We start from the raw sequence: 21277 nt of genomic DNA, 5'->3' as shown, positions 1-21277 counted from the left end.
CAGAACTCACAGTATCAGTATCCTCAACTCACCAACTCTCTGAACTACTTTGCTTGGTACCATCTTCCTAACTCCTAACATATGGAATTTTCCTCTTCCCCCCTCACATTGGGTATGTCACTGTGTTTGGTCTCACCAAACAGTTGAGGTCTCATCTGTAACATTTCCTGTCCCTGTCCTTTCCTGTCTAGTGCCACAACTCTTAAGTATTAAAAGTGTTGCAAAATCACTGAAGATGTTTAATTGAATTGAATTGAAAGGAAACCCAGAAGCCTTTCATTCCAACCTACAGCTGAACAGGAGTCCTCTCTACTGGACAAGTGGTCACCTAGCCTTTACTTGGATAACCCAGTCAGGGGGAACTCATTGTCTCCTGAGGGGTGGCAGATCCACTTTGGGTTGGTTTAATTTTTTCTTTATATCAGGTCTATATTTGCCTTTTTGAAATTTCCTTGTTCCTATTTCTGCCTTCTGGAACCAGGCAATCTCAACTGACCTGTCCAGATCTGAAACAGGGGGACAAGGTGCAAGACCTCACAGCTAGAGAATGCCTACCATTACATTACTGTGATATGAAATACCATTAACAGTATAATTTAAAAACAGTATAATTTAAAAAGTTAAAGACTTTATGAAATGGAATCTGAATCCTTCAAAACCAATTTGCTTATTGGTGTGAGGACCAACGCAATCCTCATGTTCTTCCCTGTAATATTCATCTCTACACTTCTTCTGGTAACACTTGTTTATTCTTTTCTTCCTTTTTTAACATAATTTTATTTTTAGTTTTTAGTTTAGTTTTCAACATGCCCTTCCACAAGATTTTTAATTCCAATTTTTCTCCTCATCTCTTCCTATTCCCACCCCAGGACAGCATGCACCTCAACCACCCCTTTCCCCAATCTGCCCTCCCTTCTATTGTCCCCCCTTCTCCTATCTCCATCCCCTCTATTTTCCTGTAGGGCAAGATGGATTTCTATATCTGGGGTACATTTCTTAAGAGACACCCAAACCTACCCTGAGAGACTTCTAAACTTCACTAAAGCTGAGGAAGCGTGGTTTAGGGGAAACAACACAGCAAATTCAGTCAGAGGATCTGCGTTTGGGCTGCAGCTTTGTCATTAAATACTTGGGTAACCTTAAGCATCTATCTCTGTGCCTGATTCGTCATCTGCCAAATGGAGATAACGATTGGACTGTTTACCTCATGGAATTGGAGTAAAAAAAGCACTTTGTAAATCTTGGAGTGAATTATCATTATGATGATTAGATTTGAGATTGCATTTACAAAAGGCACTGGACTTAGATGTAGGTTTTACCTTGGCTCTAAGTATATCTGTTACTATAGGCAAATCACTTCCTTCCCTGGGATTATTTTCTTATCAGTAACTTTTTTCGTGTCATGGATCTCTACTCATTATGTTTTAAACATATAAAATGTAGTATATAAGATTACAAAGGAAGCCGGATCACAGAAAAAAAAACAATTTTTCCCCTAACCATATTCACAAACCCTTGAAACTCTTACACAGACCCCTTGGGAATTCTGTGGATCCCAGGTTAGGAACCCCTGGTCTAAATGACCTCTAAGGCCCTTACAGCCCTCACACTGTGTATGTATGATTCTTATGAGTAAATGCACTAGTTTTATCACAGGGATTTGGATCACACAAGCACCTTTTTCACTTTAATGTTAGTGTTTGGCTGTTTTAAGTGGGTAAGGTTGCCTGTCATGACAGGTTAAGATATTTATTAAGTTAACCACCATCATCTCCCACCTCCAGGGAATTATATATGCTGCCCTACCAAGAATTCCTTCTCCACACAAGTGTGTTGTAGTGGATAGTGTTAGATTACTAGTAGTGTGGACAAGTCGCTTTTACCTCTGACTTACCAGATGGTAGGATGGTTGTCCTAAGGATCAAATGGTATGTCTGTGAAGGATTATGTAAATGTCCATTATTAGCGAAGTAGTGTAGTGCAATCGAAAACATTTGATTTAGCATCACAGGGCCTAGATACTAATTCTGATTTTATTAATTACCACTAGTTAGTGTTCTTTGGGAAGCTAGGTGACACTGTATATATAGAGTGCTCGCCCGGGAGTAAGAAGGACCTGAGTTCAAATTAGGCCTCAGACACTTACTTGCTGTGCGACCCTGGGCAAGTCACTTAACCCTGTTTGCCTCCATTTCCTCATCTGTAAAATGAGCTGAAGAAGGAAAAGGCAAACCACTCCAGTATCTCTAAGAAATCCCAATTCTGATCTTCTGACTCCAAATGCAGTGCACTTTCCACTGTATTATTAAGCTTTTGGAACCTCTTACTCGTCTCTTACTTACACCATCTTAGCACAACAGATGGCAAGGAAGACCAATAAGGTGTGAAGGTAAATTTTTAAGTATTCAGAATTAGGATTGGTCTTAATTAAAATGATCTGAAGTGTTCTGACAACTTCATTGAAGCCCTCAGCTTGTAATCTTCTGGGGGCCTTCATCTGTTAATGCCTATAAATGTGCAGGAATTGGGGAAATTTAGCCTGGGGATTTCTTACAAAAGACGTTCCTGTTTTCAAAGGTATGAGGGTATGACTTGTTCCATTTTACCAACTAGGCTCAAAAGTTTAGGCTTGGTGCAGACACAATTCTTAACAATCAGGTATAGTACATGGTGGTGGGCTTCCCTTCTGTACAGCTCTCTAGCACAGGCCAGATGACTCTTCTTGGTGAAAGGAAGGTTTCCTGTTTAGGCACAGCCTGGGCTGCATGTCCTTAGAGGTTCTTCCAAGTCAGATTCTGCCAAGTCAGCAGCGGGTCCCCATGTTAAATCTTAAAAATGGCTCGCAACTTTTGATATGAAAAGTAGAACCCAATTATGCCCTATGCAAACAAATGTTAACGTTCAAGTGTGATTTGTTGCTAGAAGCAGTATTTTTAGTGAATTAAGTTTAGTGCTTAGACTATTAATAATTCTCTATCAGAGCTGCCCAAGGATTTTAAGACTTGTAAGATAGCCCAAAGCTGAAACCAAACAATGGAATTAAAGTTATTATTGATACAGTTTTATTTATTTATTTTAATTCCATTTTACTTTCAGTTCTAAATTTTCTCCTCCGCTCCCCCAGCACTGAGGCCAAAAAGTGAAAACTACAGAGGCCCATTGCAAATAGTTATAATCATGCAAACAAATTACTTATTAGTCATGTTCAAAGAAAAGAGACAAAGAAGGAAAAGAAAAATATGCTTCTATCTGTGCAGACATTTTTAAGCATCTTGACCAACCTTAAGTCTCACTTTCAAGAAATAATGGTAAAAAACTCCTCAGAGGGACTGCACAAGAAGAGTTCCAAAGGATTTAAAAGCTTGGTAGAACTATAATCTGAATGAATAAAGTGATGCACCCTCTTTAAACCTACTTCTTATTCTAATTTCCTTCAGGTATTTGAAAATCATTGCTTTTAATGATACCTAGATGATGACTAAACATCCTTTCAATTCTCAAATTTCTCAGCACCCATGTATTCTGGGCATATTAAAGACCTGGGTAGCAAAGACTCTGAGTCCAAGAAAGGACCTCAAAATTCAATTTCATTTAGCAAAACCTATCAAGTACCCACTGGTCTCAGAAAATAAACATGAAAAATAGTACAATTTCTATCAAGTTTATAATCTCATGAAATTGCCATCAAGTTGCTCCCACTTCCTGGTCCTAGTAGAATTATAGAAAAACTGACAAATACCATAACCCATGACCTCTGTCACTGGACAGCCCCAAGACAGACAGTGTATTGAATCCCTTTCTAAAGGAAATGGTTATGGGGAAGTGTCCATATACCAGTTTATTCAAACCTTAGGAGTCTTCAAAAATTATGGCCATCCTTGTGAACATCCTCTGGTATCTCCTCACCAAAATATTTTTCTACTTTTTTTTTCCCTCACGTTTGGCATTTGCTTCAATGGGAATGGCAGTTGGCTGTGCTGTGTATCATTCATATAGAATGTGCAGGTTATAGCTCATATCTGGCATATTTTCAGAAAAATATAGGAATAAGCTCTTCGAAAACCTATAGAGAGAGCTGTCCATGTCCTGCTTAGCCCTTCCCTCATGAGTTGTAATTTAATCAGTGCTTCTTGCAAGAAACAGATCTTAACTACCCAACCTACACTTTTAGCCTTCTCTGAACATATATAATTCTTTGTCTCTACTGCAAAATCCATCACTTATGCTGGCTTATGTTGTGCTCTAATTATTTTGTGTTAGTCTTGTTTTCTCATGCTGGAGAGCAGGATACTTTTCTATATTCCCTCAAGTACTTAGCATGGAGGTGGGTATTTAACAGGTATTCAATTACTTAATTGGGATTAAAAAGCCAGGCACTAAGAATCAGGTTCTTATAGGGACACAGCCAAGGTAGCAAATTATGCAGGAACCTGTGCTCTAATTTGCCTAAAACCAGTTGCAGTTGTTAGAACCCAACCCAGAATGACTTGCCCTTAGAGAAGTTTTGGGGTTTTTCCCCTCACTTAAATAGTTATAGGAGTAAGCATAATTCCTGCTTGCCTATTTTGGTTGTCAAATTATACTCTAAATATTCAGAGATTATGAACCAGATTCCTTCTCCCCACCCCCTAATTGTAGGCAGCCCTGGTACAGACACACAGCCTGAAAATCCAGGCTGAGGCTCAGAGCTTTTCCTTTTCTGAGCAGTGTTTCTCTTGCTTTTAAAGCAGGATGAAGTCAGTCCAGAGGGCAACAACCACCACATTTGTAGTTCCAGAAACATGGAGGAAGATGTAGGCACTTCTTGTTTGTGTCTGCATCCCTATCATGTGCTTTTTGAACTCAGGCCTTCTGGGGTTTGGATATTCAAATCGTGTTTGGTGAACTGTGGAAAAGGACCAAAAGGAGAGACAACAACCATTTCAACAAGGCCTTATCTCCATCAAAACCACACTCACTGAAATACCAAAACACACAGCTCATTAACACCAATGAGTTTCAATAAGGTGAATGCTATGATGATGTACAATTACATTCTAATAATTTAATGCCCAAGAGCCCTGTACAACAACTGCAAAGGATCAGGATTATCACAGTATGCAAATGTGCTAGGGAAATCATTACCAGCTTAGGCCCCTTCATTTTGGTGGATTTAACATGAGAAGAATGATCCATGCTAAATGATAGGATTTCATTTTACAGCTGTACTAACCAAGTACATAAAAGCTTGAATATGTCCCAGTAGCTTCTAAAAGATTTTTCCCATAGTGTCAGAGGGAAAAATAATGAAATCTTACAAATGTACAGTTAATAGGACCCTAGTGGACAGTAACTTCAAAAATGCATGGTCTATAAGACATTAAAGGCTTGATTTTAGTTTCTGCACTGTTCCTGTTAATAACAATGTCTAATTAAAACATCTGTAAAATACTGATAGTTTTAATTTTACATAAAATTTCCAAAACAACTGTTACACAATATAATAGGTATCTGCAATGAATAGGTTATTAATGGTAATATTATTTTAAATTAAAATCAGGCTCTAAATTTAAATTAGTCGTTTCTGGCTAATGAAGAGAAAAAAAATCACCCGTGATGGGAATAATACAGCAGATAATCTAGTTTTCATCATTTGTTAAGGCAAATTCACTTGATTGCTTGATCTAAGGGATAATTCATTTTACTTTCCACATGTTTCATTTACTTAAAATATGTGATAGATTTCACAGTTGCAATCAATACTAAAACCACAGGCTGATGCACCTTTTAACACATTGTTTTATAATTTAAAAAACTGATTCAACTTTCTTCACACCCTGAATACTCCCCCCTTCCAGAATAATAGTTAAAAGACAAGCAGAACACCATCCCTATAGTGGATTTTCTCTCCTAGGACTGCCTAATCTGATGAATATTTTAAAAGGAATGGCACAAAATTTTAGCTTCTGTTTCTTTAGGTTTTCTCAAGTTTACAAAATAAAAGAACAGTAAGATTTAGTAGCTGGCTAAAAGTCCAATACCTTTCCCTCTAACCAATGCATAACAAAAGAAGGCTGTAAGTGATAAGAGCCTGGCCCAATGAGTTTTCAAAGATGCATTCTGGGAAATAAAAAGTTTTACATTTCAAAATTGTTTCATGTTGCCCTGCTTTCTTATAGTAAATGTTGTAGGATGTGGTCCACAGCATGTGGGAAACTCTCACAGGTTAAGTAAGGAGCTGGATTAATTTTCTCTTCATCTGCTGTTCGATATTTCCCTGAAATGAAAGTAAACAGAGCAAAGAAAGGCAGTTGGTTTGGATGTTAAATTAATCCTGATCCTAGAGCACCTGGGTCATCAGAGAACCTTTTCCCCAACCACTGGAGAACCAGAAGGTAACCGTCTCCTACAGAAGCTTTTATGGGACCAGGAGGTAGTTCAAAAAAGCCCCACATTCCCCATTCTCAGAGCCACTGAACTGTGCCAAATGACACAGCTACTGGATTGCTTTATGGCAATTTAAAATTTCTGTAGCTGCCAAAACCACTCCTTCCCTCCCCTCCATTTACTATAAAGACAAGAATGAACATTAAATAAATACTTTTAAACTGGGATCAAGGAAAGTCACAGTCACTGTTTCCTCCTCTGTAAAAATGGGAATCATTTTTTACCACCTGCCTCTCAGCGCTGTAGGATGAGAATATAAAAATACCGTGTAAATGGGAGTTATTCTCTGACTCTTTGTTCTACTTGTTTTCACTTCCCAACCTGCCTTTTCCCGTAATTCCTCACTCTTATAGAATCAACATTATGATATGGTAAGAGAGGGAGATAGACAGAGAGAGGAAAAGGAAGAGGGAGGGGGAAAGAAGGAGGGGGAGAAAGAAGGAGAGAGAGAATGCAATCTGAAACTACAATAACAGATATATAATCTAGAAGTGAGAAGGCCCTAGTTGTGCTGTAGCCTACCCTGGTCAGACTACATTTGGAGTATTGTTTGATTATGCTGGAGTCAGGAAAAACAATGAGAAGCTGGAGAAAGTCCAGAGCAGGATGACCCAGACTGTGAAAGTCTCAGGGTTCATGCCCTATAAGGTTAGGATCTTAATAGTCAGGGTTATATCCCAAAGCAGGATGGGCTTCTTTGGGAAGTAGTGGGTTCTCTCTCGCTGGGAGTTTTCAAGCAAAGGCTGGGAAGTTACTTGTTCATATGGTGTACTTAGAATTCCTTTGTCAAGTATGGTCTCCTATGTCATAATTAAGTGACAAGTTTTCATGTGAAGGAGTTAATTTCTTCAGTCCTAAAACAGGAATCCTTTCAGAGTATTTTGCTTCTCTGTTGGCTAACCTTTGAACTCCTCTGTAAAAAGCCACAAATAACAGACTATTTATTTCAACTTAGGTGGTACCCTGGGGTTCCACTTAGGAAGCCAGTGAAGAACTACAGTAGGATTATTTCAGACCCTTTCAGTCAATTCTCAATTACAGGATCATGGTTTCCCAGGATGATAGATTTAAGAGCTGGAAGGAACCTCAGAGGACACCAGGTCCAAACTGGAGCTATTGGATAGAACAGCCAGGCACACAGTACAAAACAGAAGATGTTACATTTGGGGATTTCCTAAGTTACTAAGAAATAAAATAGCGAGAGACAAGAATGTGTAAAGGAGAGCAAAATCATGAATTTAGACATTTTACTTCATTCTCTTTGATGAAGTTAAAAACCAGGCAGAGGGGGGTAAGAGTGCCATTGGTGGAAAGATACATATAATTTGAATTAACAAATAAAATAGAGTAATCATGACACAAACTACTAGTTCCCTACATAGGAAGCAAGAAAGACCTTGGAGAAGATCCAGGGCTACTCTTATGAATAATCTGTAAGTCAATCTGAGATTATTAAACAGCAGAGCAAAAATATATACTACACACTTCTCAATCCTTGGAAGAATAGTGATTCTGAATATTGGAATGTCCATGCAATGGTCTGAACATTATCTTGGACAAAACCCATTTTCCTCACATTGGGGCCAGCCAATGTGGCTTCCCCAAGGAGATTAAGTCTTGTATTATTTTAAAAATTCTTTCATTTGAACAGTCTTTTAAGTGGTCTTATTATCACTTCATGTAACTAAGCAAAGAGCAGCGGAGAGCAGTGGAAACATTAACACATAGCCTGGCTTTGATGACAATTCTTTGACAGATTTTCTGGTTACTTTCTGCTAGATTCATTAATTCTCAATAAAATAGGATTTTTTTGAGCCTTATCTATGGCTTATAGATGGGCCTTATCTATGCCTGTTTTTTCTTCATCCACAAATGACTTTTAGTCAGTTATGTTCTATAGAGGAAAACTGTATTTGAGAAATCAAATCATTTGTGATCTCTCAGTCTGAAGCACCTAAATTCCTATTGTTGCCCAAACTTTTTTTTACTAATTATAAATAGGCTAAAAGGCCAAAAAAAAAGCCTAAGAAAATGCAAATATTAGCAATGCTGAATATTATATATTACACTGTCATCTGCCAAATGGGATGGCTTTATGGTGTGTGTGTGTGTGTGTGTGTGTGTGTGTGTGTGTGTGTGTGTGTGTGTGTGTGTGTGTGTGTGTCTCACAGGAATTAAAGGAATGGTTATGCTGTCACTATATATTACAAAACACTGTAACCAGTGGCACAGCTGAATTCTGCATGTAAATGAGTGAATGCAGATCTTATAATTATCATTACAATGGAGTTAATAATGCTATGGAGAACCTCAGTGGTAAATGTAGGCTCTCTCCCCATAGGCTTCTGTCCCTTGAGCACTTCAGTGCATTTTACTTCTAATTGGAGGCATAAGGAAAATCAAGGTCTCCAGAAGCATGAAAATATAAATTCTCCAGAATTTTTGCAGATAGGTAGTTTTAGGATCCAATGTACTGCCTAGTAGAGCAGGCAGAAGTAAAAGCTACATACCAGTCTTCACCAAGATACCTTGCATGCCAATACTCTGAGCTCCACCAACATCATCTCTGCAGTCCTGGGAAATATAACACAGAATTAATTCAGTCACCAGTCAACACACCAGCATCTACCTGCAAAAAGTCAACACAGAAAAACAATCCACAATCCACCAAGTAGTATGAAGATCAGTATGGCTAAGAGCAAGTACTTATTTCCAGGCAACTACAAATGAAACAAGGTATGATTTACATTTCATATATAATGACTACTGTAATTCCATCATCTTCCATGAAAAGCAAAGGAGAAAGATGGAAGACAAAGCAGTCTCCCAAGAGCATTCTGAAAGCAGAACTATGTCCTGCTTGTGGGGGAAGTATTTAAGGATTGGAATAGGCATTATAGTAACAAAATTGTTTTCTGAAGCACAGAGAACATATTTACATATTTAAATATTCTATACTTTCAGAAATATATGCCATTTTTCATATTAAACCAGGCAATGAAAAAAAATTGGATTCCTCCCATTTTTTCAGCTTCTAAAGTTATTAAGCCAAGGTAACACAGTCATCACAAATTGTTTTAGATTTTGAAGGCAGGTATTCTAGCATATAGCCTTGAGATTCATATGATTTGTTTTCCATGAGAGGATAGAGACTTTATTTCTCAGAAAATATTAGAACATTAAAAATGCTCCTTCCCTGAGAATATTAAAACACAAGACAGATTTTTGCTTTTTAGGTATAGTTTAAATGTAGTCCAATTCTAGAGGGAGGGGAATAGTATAAAAAGATGGCTTCTAAAGGTGTCATCAGGTTATATGATTCTACAACTCAACAACAGATAGCAGAATACAGGAAATGGAAGACTGGGAATTAAGAAAGTAAGAATGAACAACCCAACTCTTCAAGTGACTTTGGAAAGCAATTTTATCCATATCCAATTACAGAGGGACAAAATAAGAGAGAAATCAAATAATGTGCTGGATTCTGATCTCAGTTTTGCCTTTAATTATTATGTGAGATTGGGCAAAGAAATTAATGTCACTTGCCTCAGTTTTCTTATCTGTAATATAGGGGTGGAGGGATAGGGAAGAGTAGAATAGATGAACTCTAAAATTTCTTACAATTCTATGATTCAAAACTGGGCTACCCCCACTTGCCACTGATAAACCAGCATCTGATGAAGACGTTAATCCACAATGTCTTGGAAAGAACATTAGTCTAAAAGGACCTGTATTTAAGCTCTGAACCAATCATTTATACAAGGAAGACAGTGCTGCATACCTTACCTACTTCACAAGGTAATTATAAACATAAAATGAGAATATATGTTATATATGTATTTTGTAAACTGTAAAGCACTACGCAAATGTCACTAATTATTATAGGAAGTCTAGATTTCCAAATACTTCAAGGATCCATTATTTCTCCCCTTCACAACGCAATTCAAAACTCTTAGTAGATGGTCTTCACAAACCTTATGGCTGAAAAATCCTATCACTTGGTAGCCAGACTTCTGGGAATTATGAATTTCTCTGAACCCATAAAGGCCGATACTTGGACAACAGGTAGTTTGATAATAACCTACCTGCTAGAGCTTATGTTTTGCTGGCCTTCCTCATGGATTTCCTATGAGACTTGAATGAGAAAATGTAGGTAAAGCACTTTGTAAGCCATTAAATGTTAGATAAACATCAGTTGTTCTTCTTACTATTAAGAACCCAGGGTTGCTTCTCCAAGAAGCTTTCAGGTTTTTAAAATAGACTTAGTAACTTTGGGGCATACTTCTAAACTGTTTTCCAGGATGGCTATACTAATTCACAGCTTCAATAGTGCATTCATGTGGCTGTTTTCCCGTAGCCCCTCCAACATATGTCATTTTCCTCTTATTAATTTTGCCAATCTGATGTGTGTGAAGTGGAACCTCGAAGTTGCTTCAATCTGCATTTCTCAAATTATTAGTGACTTGGAACATTTTCTCATATGGCTTTTGACAGCCTGAATTTCTTCCTTAGAAAACTTCCTGTTCATATCCTTTGACCATTTATCAACTAGAAATCAAGGTTTGTTTTTTAATAATGACTGAAATTTAGGTAATTTTGAAGGCTTACAACAAAGTACTTTTAAAAAATATATGTTGTCTACATAAATATATATTAAGTATAAATATATACACACAGACACACATGCATACATGTGCTTTACCATCTTCTTTGGATCTATTAGAAATCTTCAAAACTTAGGTTCTGAAACCATCTGTCAATAAGACAAGAATTACGTTGGGTCAACAAATATTTTACATTATTTCAATTATGCCAACAACTTGAATTATTACCATACATATAAGGCCAGTGGTAACATTTGCTTTCCTAAAGTAGCTATTCTAAACCAGTTAACTAGGTGTGATGGAACAATCATTGGACATTTACTTACATCTCCAATCATAATGACTTCTTCTGGTGTACAATCAATGCCACGCAAAGCTTCCAAGAAAAATTTCCCCTCTGGCTTCCCTACAACTATGGCTTTGGTGTCTGTAGCATACTCCAAACCAGTAACAAATGGTCCAGGTCCCAGGGCTAAGCCATCTTTCCTCTTATAATATCTGGCTTTGTGTATTGCTATAAGAGGAGCACCATTCAGTAACAGCCTAGAAAAAGAAGGAAAAAGTGCAAACTGACTTTAAGAAGAGTTTTACAATGTAGAGAGGGATGTTATCCTTAAACAATGACTTTTTTAACTTAGAAAAATAAATAATTTCTTATTAACATTTAGCATCTTGCTGTCCATTAATGCATACACAAAGGTTTCAAGAGAAAAGATTGCTATGAATTACAGTCATGGATGCTTTGAAGAAAGGTTAATTATTAATCTGGGGATTGCTTCAATCTTTTGCCTTTAGCAGCTTTAGATAATTGAATTACACCACCAAAGAAAGAGAGTTGGGGGAACTGGAACACAAAAAGATTACTCAAGGAAGAAAATTTAACTTAGTTTGGCAAGACAGGTAGTTTCAGTCTTTGCTGAGTGATACATGCTTTTTGTAAGTTAATATAATTTTTCTTGCTTTCGTAACTCCCTTGCTAATACCTAAAACACTTGTGAACTGAGTTTTTCTTTTATATGATTCAGCATTTCTCTTATTCAGAAATATTTTCAAATGCTTTTTAAAAACATCTCATTTTCTGATTTCAAGTTTATTCCTTATTTCTTCTTGCATCTTCTTGTTTTTTAATCCTGTAACTGCTAACATTATAGTAGTAACATTATATGCCAGCTATATATTTTTTCCAGGGCTGAGTTTGCAATTTAAAGTTACAGTCCTCCACCCTAATACCCTGGAGCTAAACATATAAGGTGATAGAGGACCCGGCTACCAGTTTGATATTCAAATCTTAATACTGAGATGAAAAACTGCAACCAGTCAAGTGCCTTTAGATACTGTCCTTCTAACCCCCAAATGGTAATGACAATAGCAGCCTCTTAACAATCACTTTCATATAGTATATAAGAGTGGAAGAGAATTTGACATCTTAACTAGCTTTTAACCAGTATAATCTCACTAATGTTATTTTGAGTCAAGTTAAGTTATTTAGTATGCTCACCATTTAAGAACTCATCACATCTTTTCTTAACAATTTCTATTTACTAAGCACTCAACTACCAAACTGCTAAATTATTTTTGTCAGTGGTCTCAAGACTGCCTTCCTGTGGGAGATGTAGAATTCGGACCTTTGTGATTAAATATTTCATTAAGTAAAAACCAAACTGGGCTATTACGATGCCCAAGTGTTAGTTACAATGCACCACATTACTACAAATGGCTCACAGTACAAGAAAGATTCTTTCCTACTATTCAAATTCAATTACTGATATTAACAGAAATTTATTTTTTAGGAGAGGTTCTATGACACAGTTGTTTAGAAGTCTAGCAAAGTCACTGTGCTTGCCTTAAAGAACCACAGCTAATGGATAAATCACCTCCTAGTGTCCTTCACTAGCTGCTCTCCCCACTCCACCCCCATTTCCCATTCATTTGCTCCTTTGCTGGAGAACTGGATTTCTTTATGCAACAGACCTCAAAATTGCTTTCCACTTATACAGCTAAACTAAAAACATTTGATTTAGCTTTGTAAATATTTTATTATATATCAACCCGGGAAAGGGCTTGTAAGTTTGATTGATGTGTGTACTTAATTCCCAGACAGTATTTCAGTGCCTTCCCTGGAAGGGGTGAAGCTGTGGGTTGCTCTACACTACTCTAAATGGGAACTGGGCCCCCCCCTAGATTGCAGGATGTACAATTCTCTCAGTGAAGTGGTTCCTGCTCCTATCAATCTTTCTTAAAGTATATATTTTGTTACATTTACACAGAACCCATACAGAGTTAGAATGGATTAGAAATTAAACCCTATCCAGGCTATTCATGAAAAGATCTTTGATACAAAGCAAATATCCACATGTCTATCACAGTACTTAAAGTGTTTCTAAGGTAATATTAAGGCTGCCTTTGCAATTGGAAAGAAAGTACCAGAGAAAGTCTGAGATTCTCTGCCTAATTGGAAGCCTTTTTGGAATACAAAGAGAAAAGGGAACAAAGCAGCCCTAGCTTGAAAATCTACAGCAGATGACATGCAAAAACTCAGCAAAAAATGTTATCATCTACAAGAAATTTAAAACCCCCCAAACACTGATGATTTAGAGCAGTCAGCTACTTTTCTACCAATACCAAGAGCTAAGCATATTGAGTTTTTAAAGTTGTTTTAAATAAAACTGTTGTATTTAAAAATGTAAAAACTGTTCTTGCCTCATAAGCAGGCAAGCTGGCTTGCCAAACCCTGATTTAGAGGACAAAGAAATTTAAAAGGTCACAAAAAAATAGGACTATTAAAAATGAAAAAAAAAAAGCTAAAGGGAAATATAGATTCATACTAATTTTAGAGCTGGATACAGATACAGATAATCTTAGTTCAATTCCTTAACTTTGAAAAAAAAGCAGCCTAAGTAAGTTAAGAGACATGTTAACTAACTTGTTCTATAACTGGCTAGGGGCCAATACAGAACTAGAACATTGAGGTTTCAACACCTACTCCTTAGTTCTTTCCTTTATGGGGGAAATGGAGCCAGGTTGTACTACTATAGTTTACTGAATAGGTGAGCAATATGATCAGATTTATGCCTTAAGAAAATACTTCTCTGTCAAAAGGTGGGTAGCCACACTTCATCTTTGGCACAGTTATTTCATGAATTGATCAGAGTTCTCAAGTCTTTTAAAGGTTTTCCTAACCATTTCTAATTTTAAAATTAGAACTGTAACTACACTAGTGCTGTTTGGACAGAAACTTTTAAATTCTACACTATCACAATTGTCCATTTTAACTGTCTGAGATCCTCTATCTTCTGTTTGGTCGTGAACTTTTCCCCTCTCCATAAATCCAAAAGGAAATTTCTTCCTTAGTCCCCTAATTTGCTTGTGTCACTTTTTATGGCTAAGTCATGCATTAATTTGGAATTTATCTTGTTACATGCTGTGAGATGCTAGCCTATATCTAATTTCTGCCAGCCTGCTGTGCAATTTTCTCAGTAGCATTTGTCAAATATTCAGTCCTGTGCTACTCAGACAATGCTTTTTTTACTTTTAAGCCTATATCTCCCATCAAACCTTTATTGGCTATTTTGTTTCAAAATGGCAGTGTAAACCACAAGTTGAACTTAAAATGTAACTTGGGCAATTGCTAAAATTGTGAAATAACTATTTTTAGTAGCACACTCTATTTAATTAAAATCAAAGAGAATAAAATATCAAGCAGTCAAACTGAACTGACATAATAGATAAAGCTGAAAAGCATTAGGGAAGACCATACTGTCATTTAAACATAATTTTGTGGCAGCATTTTCTAAAAGAATATGACACAAGAATGTTCCCAATATCACACTGCCATCAAACAGTCCTGGTTGGGGGCCCAAAGTGAGGGCCCGGTAGAAGTGGTCTGACCCAAAGGAATGTGTGATCAAACAGAGGGTGGGAAGATGGGGTTGCATCATACTTTTTAATTTTTTTACAAGTCAATCTTGGGGCTTTTCCAACACAACCATACCTACCCTAAGCCTCCAACACTCTTCCATTCCACTACCTTTCTCTGGGTGGGCTCTCTACAACTCTGACCCCCTACCTTCTGACCAGGTTGTTGGTTTCTTGGGGCAGTTATAACAATTGAGAAAAATTCTATCCTACCCCAGCATGCCCAGCCTTATCCCAATAGAACATATCATGGCTGCCTCCCTTGGGCAACCCCGGAAGAAGAGCTAAGTGATCAAAGATTAAGAGGCCAAACTTCTTCCTTTTCATTTAGGGTGGGACACAGAGTAAAATAGATAAGCAAGCAGGAACTGAATGTTACAGATTGCAGATCTCACTCCTGTTACCTTCCCCCCAAACCCACTCCTCTTCCAATCTTCTCTACCACCCCTTCAGTTACCCAAGCTTACAACCTCAGTTATCTTATAATCCTCACTTTCCCTTCACCTACCCACCAGATTAACAAAACTTATCACTGACACTCCAAAGTCTCACGTTTGTCCTTTCCCTACTCACAGTGCACTCACCCTAGTTCGGGCCCTCCTCACCTCTCCCCTAGACTATCTCCCCCTTCTTTAATCTATCTTCCACACAGCTGCCAAAGTAATTTTCCTAAAGCAGAGGTTTGATTATGTCATTGCTCAATTTAGTAAACTCCAGGGGCTATAGACTCTTAGGACAAATTATCATTTCAGTTTTACCTCATCCTTTTAAAATGTCTATTTTAAAGCTTTGTTATTTATATAATTATTAGTACAGCGGTATTAAAGTACTTAAAGAAACATACATATACTGGGGGTGCATATTCAAAAAACTTTTTGCTGATGAGAGTATGTGATTAAAATTTTTTGGAAAGTTCTTTGCCACTTTACCCAGTTATTTTTACAAGGGAATACAACTCTTTTCAGAAAAACCTGTTGATGATATCTTAATTTTTAGTGAAGATAAAGACCAGCTAAAAAGAGACTCAAAGAGAATCTTCATTCAATTTAAAACAAGCAGTTTTTTCTTTGTGTACAGGTCATTCTGACATCAGTCCTGGTTACAATTTAAGATAGCTACTAGGTAAAAACAAACAAAATTTCTTTTACATAACTCTGTGGAGTCACATCTAGTCACTAGAACATTAATTTGGGGCAGCAAGAGTTGCCTTAATACTGTACCCAAATCATTGCAAACGTTAAAGTCAGGGCAATGAATCTCCTGGAGATTTGATTCAGTTCTATCTAGTATATGATATTTAAATCTGCACATCAAGTTCTTCTAAATGCACAGACTGATGGGATACTTAAGAAACTCAAGCTCTTTATAATGTTAAACACATTTCCCATCTCTAAAGTGTTTTATTTTCATGATATGGGCTTTAATTAAGGAGAAACTATTTCAAAGACTGACTGGCATTCCGCACTTAGAAAAAGCAAAAACAAAAAATGTTTCTCCTTTGCGTACTGCTACTAAGTTTTCTGGAAATCGTAAAGCCCAGGGCCTTCAATGTTTAGAAAGAAAGGGTAAGGAGTCTCTTTCAGAAATTCAGTAATAGCAGTAGCCCAAATTGTTGGCTTTGTTCCAGCTCCCTTTCTCTCCTTTTCTTCAGGGAGTACATTAGAGCAATTTAACCCCCTACCTATGCCCTGATCCCCAGGGAAGGGCGGCAGTGAATTGCTTCAACAATTATTCAAAATGGACTTTAATAAATTAGCATATTTCTACAAAGGAATTTTTTACATATTTAAATATGTAATCACTGTCTGATGATATCACAGTGAAAATTCCTATAATTAGGAACACTAAATTAAGAACAAAAATTTAAATATTTTTCTACAAACTATTTTCACAATTCCAAAAAAAGCCTCTAAGTTTCCCACCCTCCCCATACAATGTTTTTTTGAGTTTAACTTTTTTTAAATTTTATAAAGATGTTAAAATTTGAGGGAGTTTATTTTCAAGGGTGGTCTCTCTTCTAATGTTCAAAATCCCATTCATCTATATACCTGATCAAAGAAGTTTTTGCTTTTGTCTGCAAACTTATTTCTAACAAGACTGTTAGAAGGTAGAAATGTGGTAGGAAATTGGAGGTGGGGGGAAAACCTCAACTATGAACAAAGAGACATACTGAGATATACTTAGGATGACTGTATTATATCAAAATGCTATATTAGAAGAGATAGAGTGGAGAGTGTAAAGGAACAGAAAGGAAAAAAAGTTAACGAAAGTAAGATAGATTTTAGACCTATTATTTCTCTTGCTGACTTCATAAGGATGAACTGTGAGACATCTTTACAGCTAGTAATCTTTGAGTCGAGCTGCAGAAGAGCTTCCAATTACAGGAGCTGGACTCCCAATTCAGTTGCTAGGTTCAATCTTTAGTCAACATTACCAAACATTTTGAAACATAAACTTAACACAACAGAAATAATGCTGGGAATTATGGTCCCATGTCCTTAAATTCAATCCCTGAGGGCCCTAAAAATCAAGAATTTAGGGTTCCACAAACCCAACCAAAATTCTGATAGAGTTTGTTATTAGATTTTTTTTTTCCCTGAAATTGTTTCTCCCAGAAAGAACTATGTTGTGTGGTTCAAAACAGTGAGCTGCTCAGACAAACCTCACTTCTTAAAAAAAAAAAAAAGAAAGAAAACACTCTTCTCTTTTGAAATATTAAATAGGAAAAGTTGGATGGAATGGAAACTCACAATCCATTAAGAATGGCTCTCTATGACTCTTATATAGTATTTGGAAGTTTATGCAAACAATTATTGAATCAAATCCCTTCTTTAGAACTGGCTCATCTCCTTCCCTCTGACTTCTAGCCACCTAAAAGCTTATAGTCTTGATTCTTTAAGAATAATTAGTCGCTCTTAATTCTATTTAAGTGTCTAAGACAAATATTCAGCAATTTACAAATACATTTTTAAATGCAGAGAGAGAGGCCTACCCACTAAATACATAGTAAATAAGTAAGATCCAATATAATTTATAAGGCTAGAGCATATGCCCAAAGGTAATGGGCCTCTAGGGCTAGTTTTTAAGGCAGAAAAGCAATGAGATTTAGCACCTAATTCTGATTCTCATAATCAACCTGAATAGTAATTTAACTAATCAGCAGCTAATTTTAAGTGTCTATATTTGCCACACACAATTCAAATAACTGCAGTCATTTGTTGGGAGGCATATTCTCTATGGAAACATCAATATGCAAAGAAGGCCAAGACCTACGATCCTGGCTGTTAACTCTCCACACAGCTGTTAAGTGCATTTGTGAAATTCGAGTTGACCTATAAGTGCACTATAATGCTTTAAAATGTAGCATTTTAAAAATCAATATGGTTGGGAAAGTGTACTAATTAGACAGCATCCAAGCAATTAGAAAGTCAGTATTAAGTCAAGATACATTTTTATTACCATGAGGCTACTATGTAGCTTAGACACAGACCACCCATTTCCCATTAAAGATGTCCTTCCCAGTTGCAGGCTAAATTCAATCAATATCTTCTCCTTAAATTTAGTGGTTAAAGAGGTGAATAAAAAGTAGCTGGGCTAAGTCTGATTCTGAAGTAAGAAATAAAGTACTAAGGCTCAGGTTAGTGTAGTTAGAGATGTCTGGAAGTAAATGGTAGGTAGGGTAATCTGCCCCAAGGAGCTGAAGAAGAGTAACCCCTGAGGAAGCCCAGTAGGACATTTAGGATGGACGAAAACCAGCTTCACACAATGAGGGGTGTGACTAGAACAGGCAAGTGGCAAACAAGGACCCCCAGACTCTTCCCATAGCAGAGAAAAGATCAATTGTGAGTGGACGCAGCACGGCAATGATGGTGAGGCTAACTCTTCTTCACACAATTAGAATCACTGTGAGCCTTCAAAAACCAAGGAGAGCAATGGGGGCAAAGACCTCCTGGGTGACTCCCTATTTTTCTCTATGAGTCTGGGACAATGAAGCCGTCAAGCAAATAAGCAGGCGTTTATCAAGCACCTACTGTGTGTCAAGCTTTGGATGCCAGGGACACAGACACAAATCAAATAGTCCAACTTCTTGATGTTTGAGGAACAATAAAAAGGCCAGTGTGGCAGTACCCTAGCGTTCATGAAGCAGGACTGGCAAGGTAGGCTGGGTCCAAGTTATAAAGGGCTTTAAGCAACTGGGTAGTTTAGTCAGTCAATCAACAAACATTTAAGTGCTTACAATGCACTACACACTGTGCTAAGCACTGGGGATACAAAAAGAGGCAAAGGAGAGCCCCTGCCCTCCAGGGGTTGTTATCTGCTCTCAGAGTTGTCAAGGAACCACTGTAGTTGACTGATTAGGAGGGTGATATGGTGACATATGCTCTTAAGGAAAATCATTTTGGCGGTTGTGTGGAGAGAATGGACCAGGGCTGGACTTGAGGCAGGAAGCCCAGTTACTAGCTGGCTGTTACAATTCTCCTGGCAAAAGGTAATGGGGGGGAAGGGGAGATACTGGTGTGAATGGAGAGAATAAAATGAAATGAGTGCAATCAGGAATGCTATAAAAAGGCAAGAACACTAATGATTTTCCAAGTATTTTGCTTATTAGTAATGATGTTTTTATAACAGTAGATAAAGATGAAAAATTTACTGTTCCATTACAAGACTTTTGTTATTAAATTAGTTCACTTTCTCCCTGTAAGCAATCTTTACAATTTGTTTGAAATAAATTCAAAAGTTTTATTACTGCCTTTTAAAATGAAGGACAAGGTAAAAATGATGTAGGAGAAATGGAAGTTGGTAATAAATAGTAAAAGGTTAAAAATGAATTCTGAAGCATCTGCAGACTATATGTTAAGTTCAGTATTTTTCTAAGAGATAGTTCAGTATAGTGGAAACCACCCTGGATGTGGATTGAGGACAGACCTGGGTTTGAATCCCACCTCTGACCCTTTCTAGCTATGTAGGTGACCATGGACAAGTTGGTTAACCTTTCTCAGCCCCAGTTTCCTCATCCATAAAATGGAGAAAGTATTTGCAGTCTCTTCACCACAGGAATGCTGTAAGAATCAAATGAGAATCTATGTCCAGAACTCTACAAATTTAAAATGCTATATTAATAATGCCAGCTATTTTTTATTATCATATAGATGGTCTGGGAAACCACACGATTCTCCATTTTTCCTTCAGAAGGAGCACAAAGAATAGGAAATAAACAAAACAAGCCCCCCCAACCCAAACATGCCCCCCACCCCGCCCCCGCCACAACAACAAAGACTTGCAACATAAATTGTTATCTCCATTTCTATTTCCAGAAGGCTTCTAAGCTTCCAATGTCTGGTATCAGGAAGATGAGATCCAGGCATCTCATGGGTAGAGGGAATGCTGCTCAAACATTTTCTCTACGTTAACGCACTGCATACCTGAAGCCTTGTGCTGGCCAGAGTAACTACTTTTGGATGTCTTCTACACAGCAGGGACTGCTACATACAGCAAAGGTTTTTAATAAATTCCAAATGATTCTGATGCCACACAAAGCGTTAGCCTCTAGGAATAAGCTTCAGGCCCACAAAAAGTAAATTAACTTCTCAGGATTCTTAGCTTCAAACAACAGTTACTGAGGTTACAAAGAAATTCAACTAAAGCATAGCCAAACATCCTAATAGTGGATTTCATTTGAAGAAAAACTTTTATTCTGTCTGATCTATTGTCAGTCCATTAAACTGGGTGCTATTCATCCTAAGAAATTAGCTCAGTAAACAGAGACTCACAGGAGATACAGCCTTAAAGTATCTGGCTGATAGTCAATTTTACCCAATGATGTGATTTCACTGGGTCCTATGAAATATGAGGAAGGAATGCCTACCCAGCCTACCTAGCTCTGGAACACTACCTGACTGGAAGAACTCACAACATCAGGAAACCCTCCCCCACAATGAGCATTTAATAACATGCAGAATATTCTTAATAAATGCAAGGATGTGGAAAGAAGCAGGCAATAATAGTTCAATCACTGGATTACCGTTCAGACAAAGAAAGAAAGAAGTCCAGTAATTCCTCAGACGACTTTCTACAAAAGCTGAAAAGGAAAACAGCTTAAGAATTTTTAAACTACAGACTCACCGGAATGCTTGATTTAGAATTTGATAATTAAAATGTTCTGGTGCCAATCCTATGACTACAGCATTGGGATCATTCACTGGTATTCCTGGGAGGGGAAAAAACAGAACTGCTGAAATTAGCACTGGAAAATTATATGTTCTGTATATTTTCTCCTTTCATAACCACTTTGTTTCAAACATGTATAAATTCCCATTTTAGCCATACGAGGA

The 21277-nt window shown here is 37.2% G+C and overlaps 1 protein-coding gene across 7 annotated transcripts in view; it reads right to left on the bottom strand.

Moving 5' to 3' along the window:
- Positions 1 to 3039: 3039 nt before the first annotated feature.
- The window catches only part of HDHD2 (haloacid dehalogenase like hydrolase domain containing 2), a 35893-nt gene continuing 17655 nt past the window's right edge, over positions 3040 to 21277 (bottom strand). For 6 of the 7 annotated variants that reach the window (XM_072605211.1, XM_072605209.1, XM_072605210.1 and 3 more), the window contains 4 exons: positions 21069 to 21153; positions 11357 to 11573; positions 8937 to 9000; positions 5025 to 6256 (listed from right to left, as the gene is read on the bottom strand). In XM_072605211.1, the coding sequence (XP_072461312.1) occupies positions 6153 to 6256; positions 8937 to 9000; positions 11357 to 11573; positions 21069 to 21153 (470 nt within the window). In that variant the 3' untranslated portion in view covers positions 5025 to 6152. Of the gene's footprint in view, positions 6257 to 8936; positions 9001 to 11356; positions 11574 to 21068; positions 21154 to 21277 lie in introns of all 7 variants that reach the window. The other variant, XM_072605208.1, reaches the window with a different exon arrangement.

The sequence above is a fragment of the Notamacropus eugenii genome, chromosome 4 (assembly GCF_028372415.1).
Source record: "Notamacropus eugenii isolate mMacEug1 chromosome 4, mMacEug1.pri_v2, whole genome shotgun sequence".
In the NCBI taxonomy this organism is placed as follows: Eukaryota; Metazoa; Chordata; class Mammalia; order Diprotodontia; family Macropodidae; genus Notamacropus; species Notamacropus eugenii.
The sequence above is the reverse complement of the archived record's forward strand: the minus strand, read 5'-3'. Positions and strand labels throughout refer to the sequence as shown.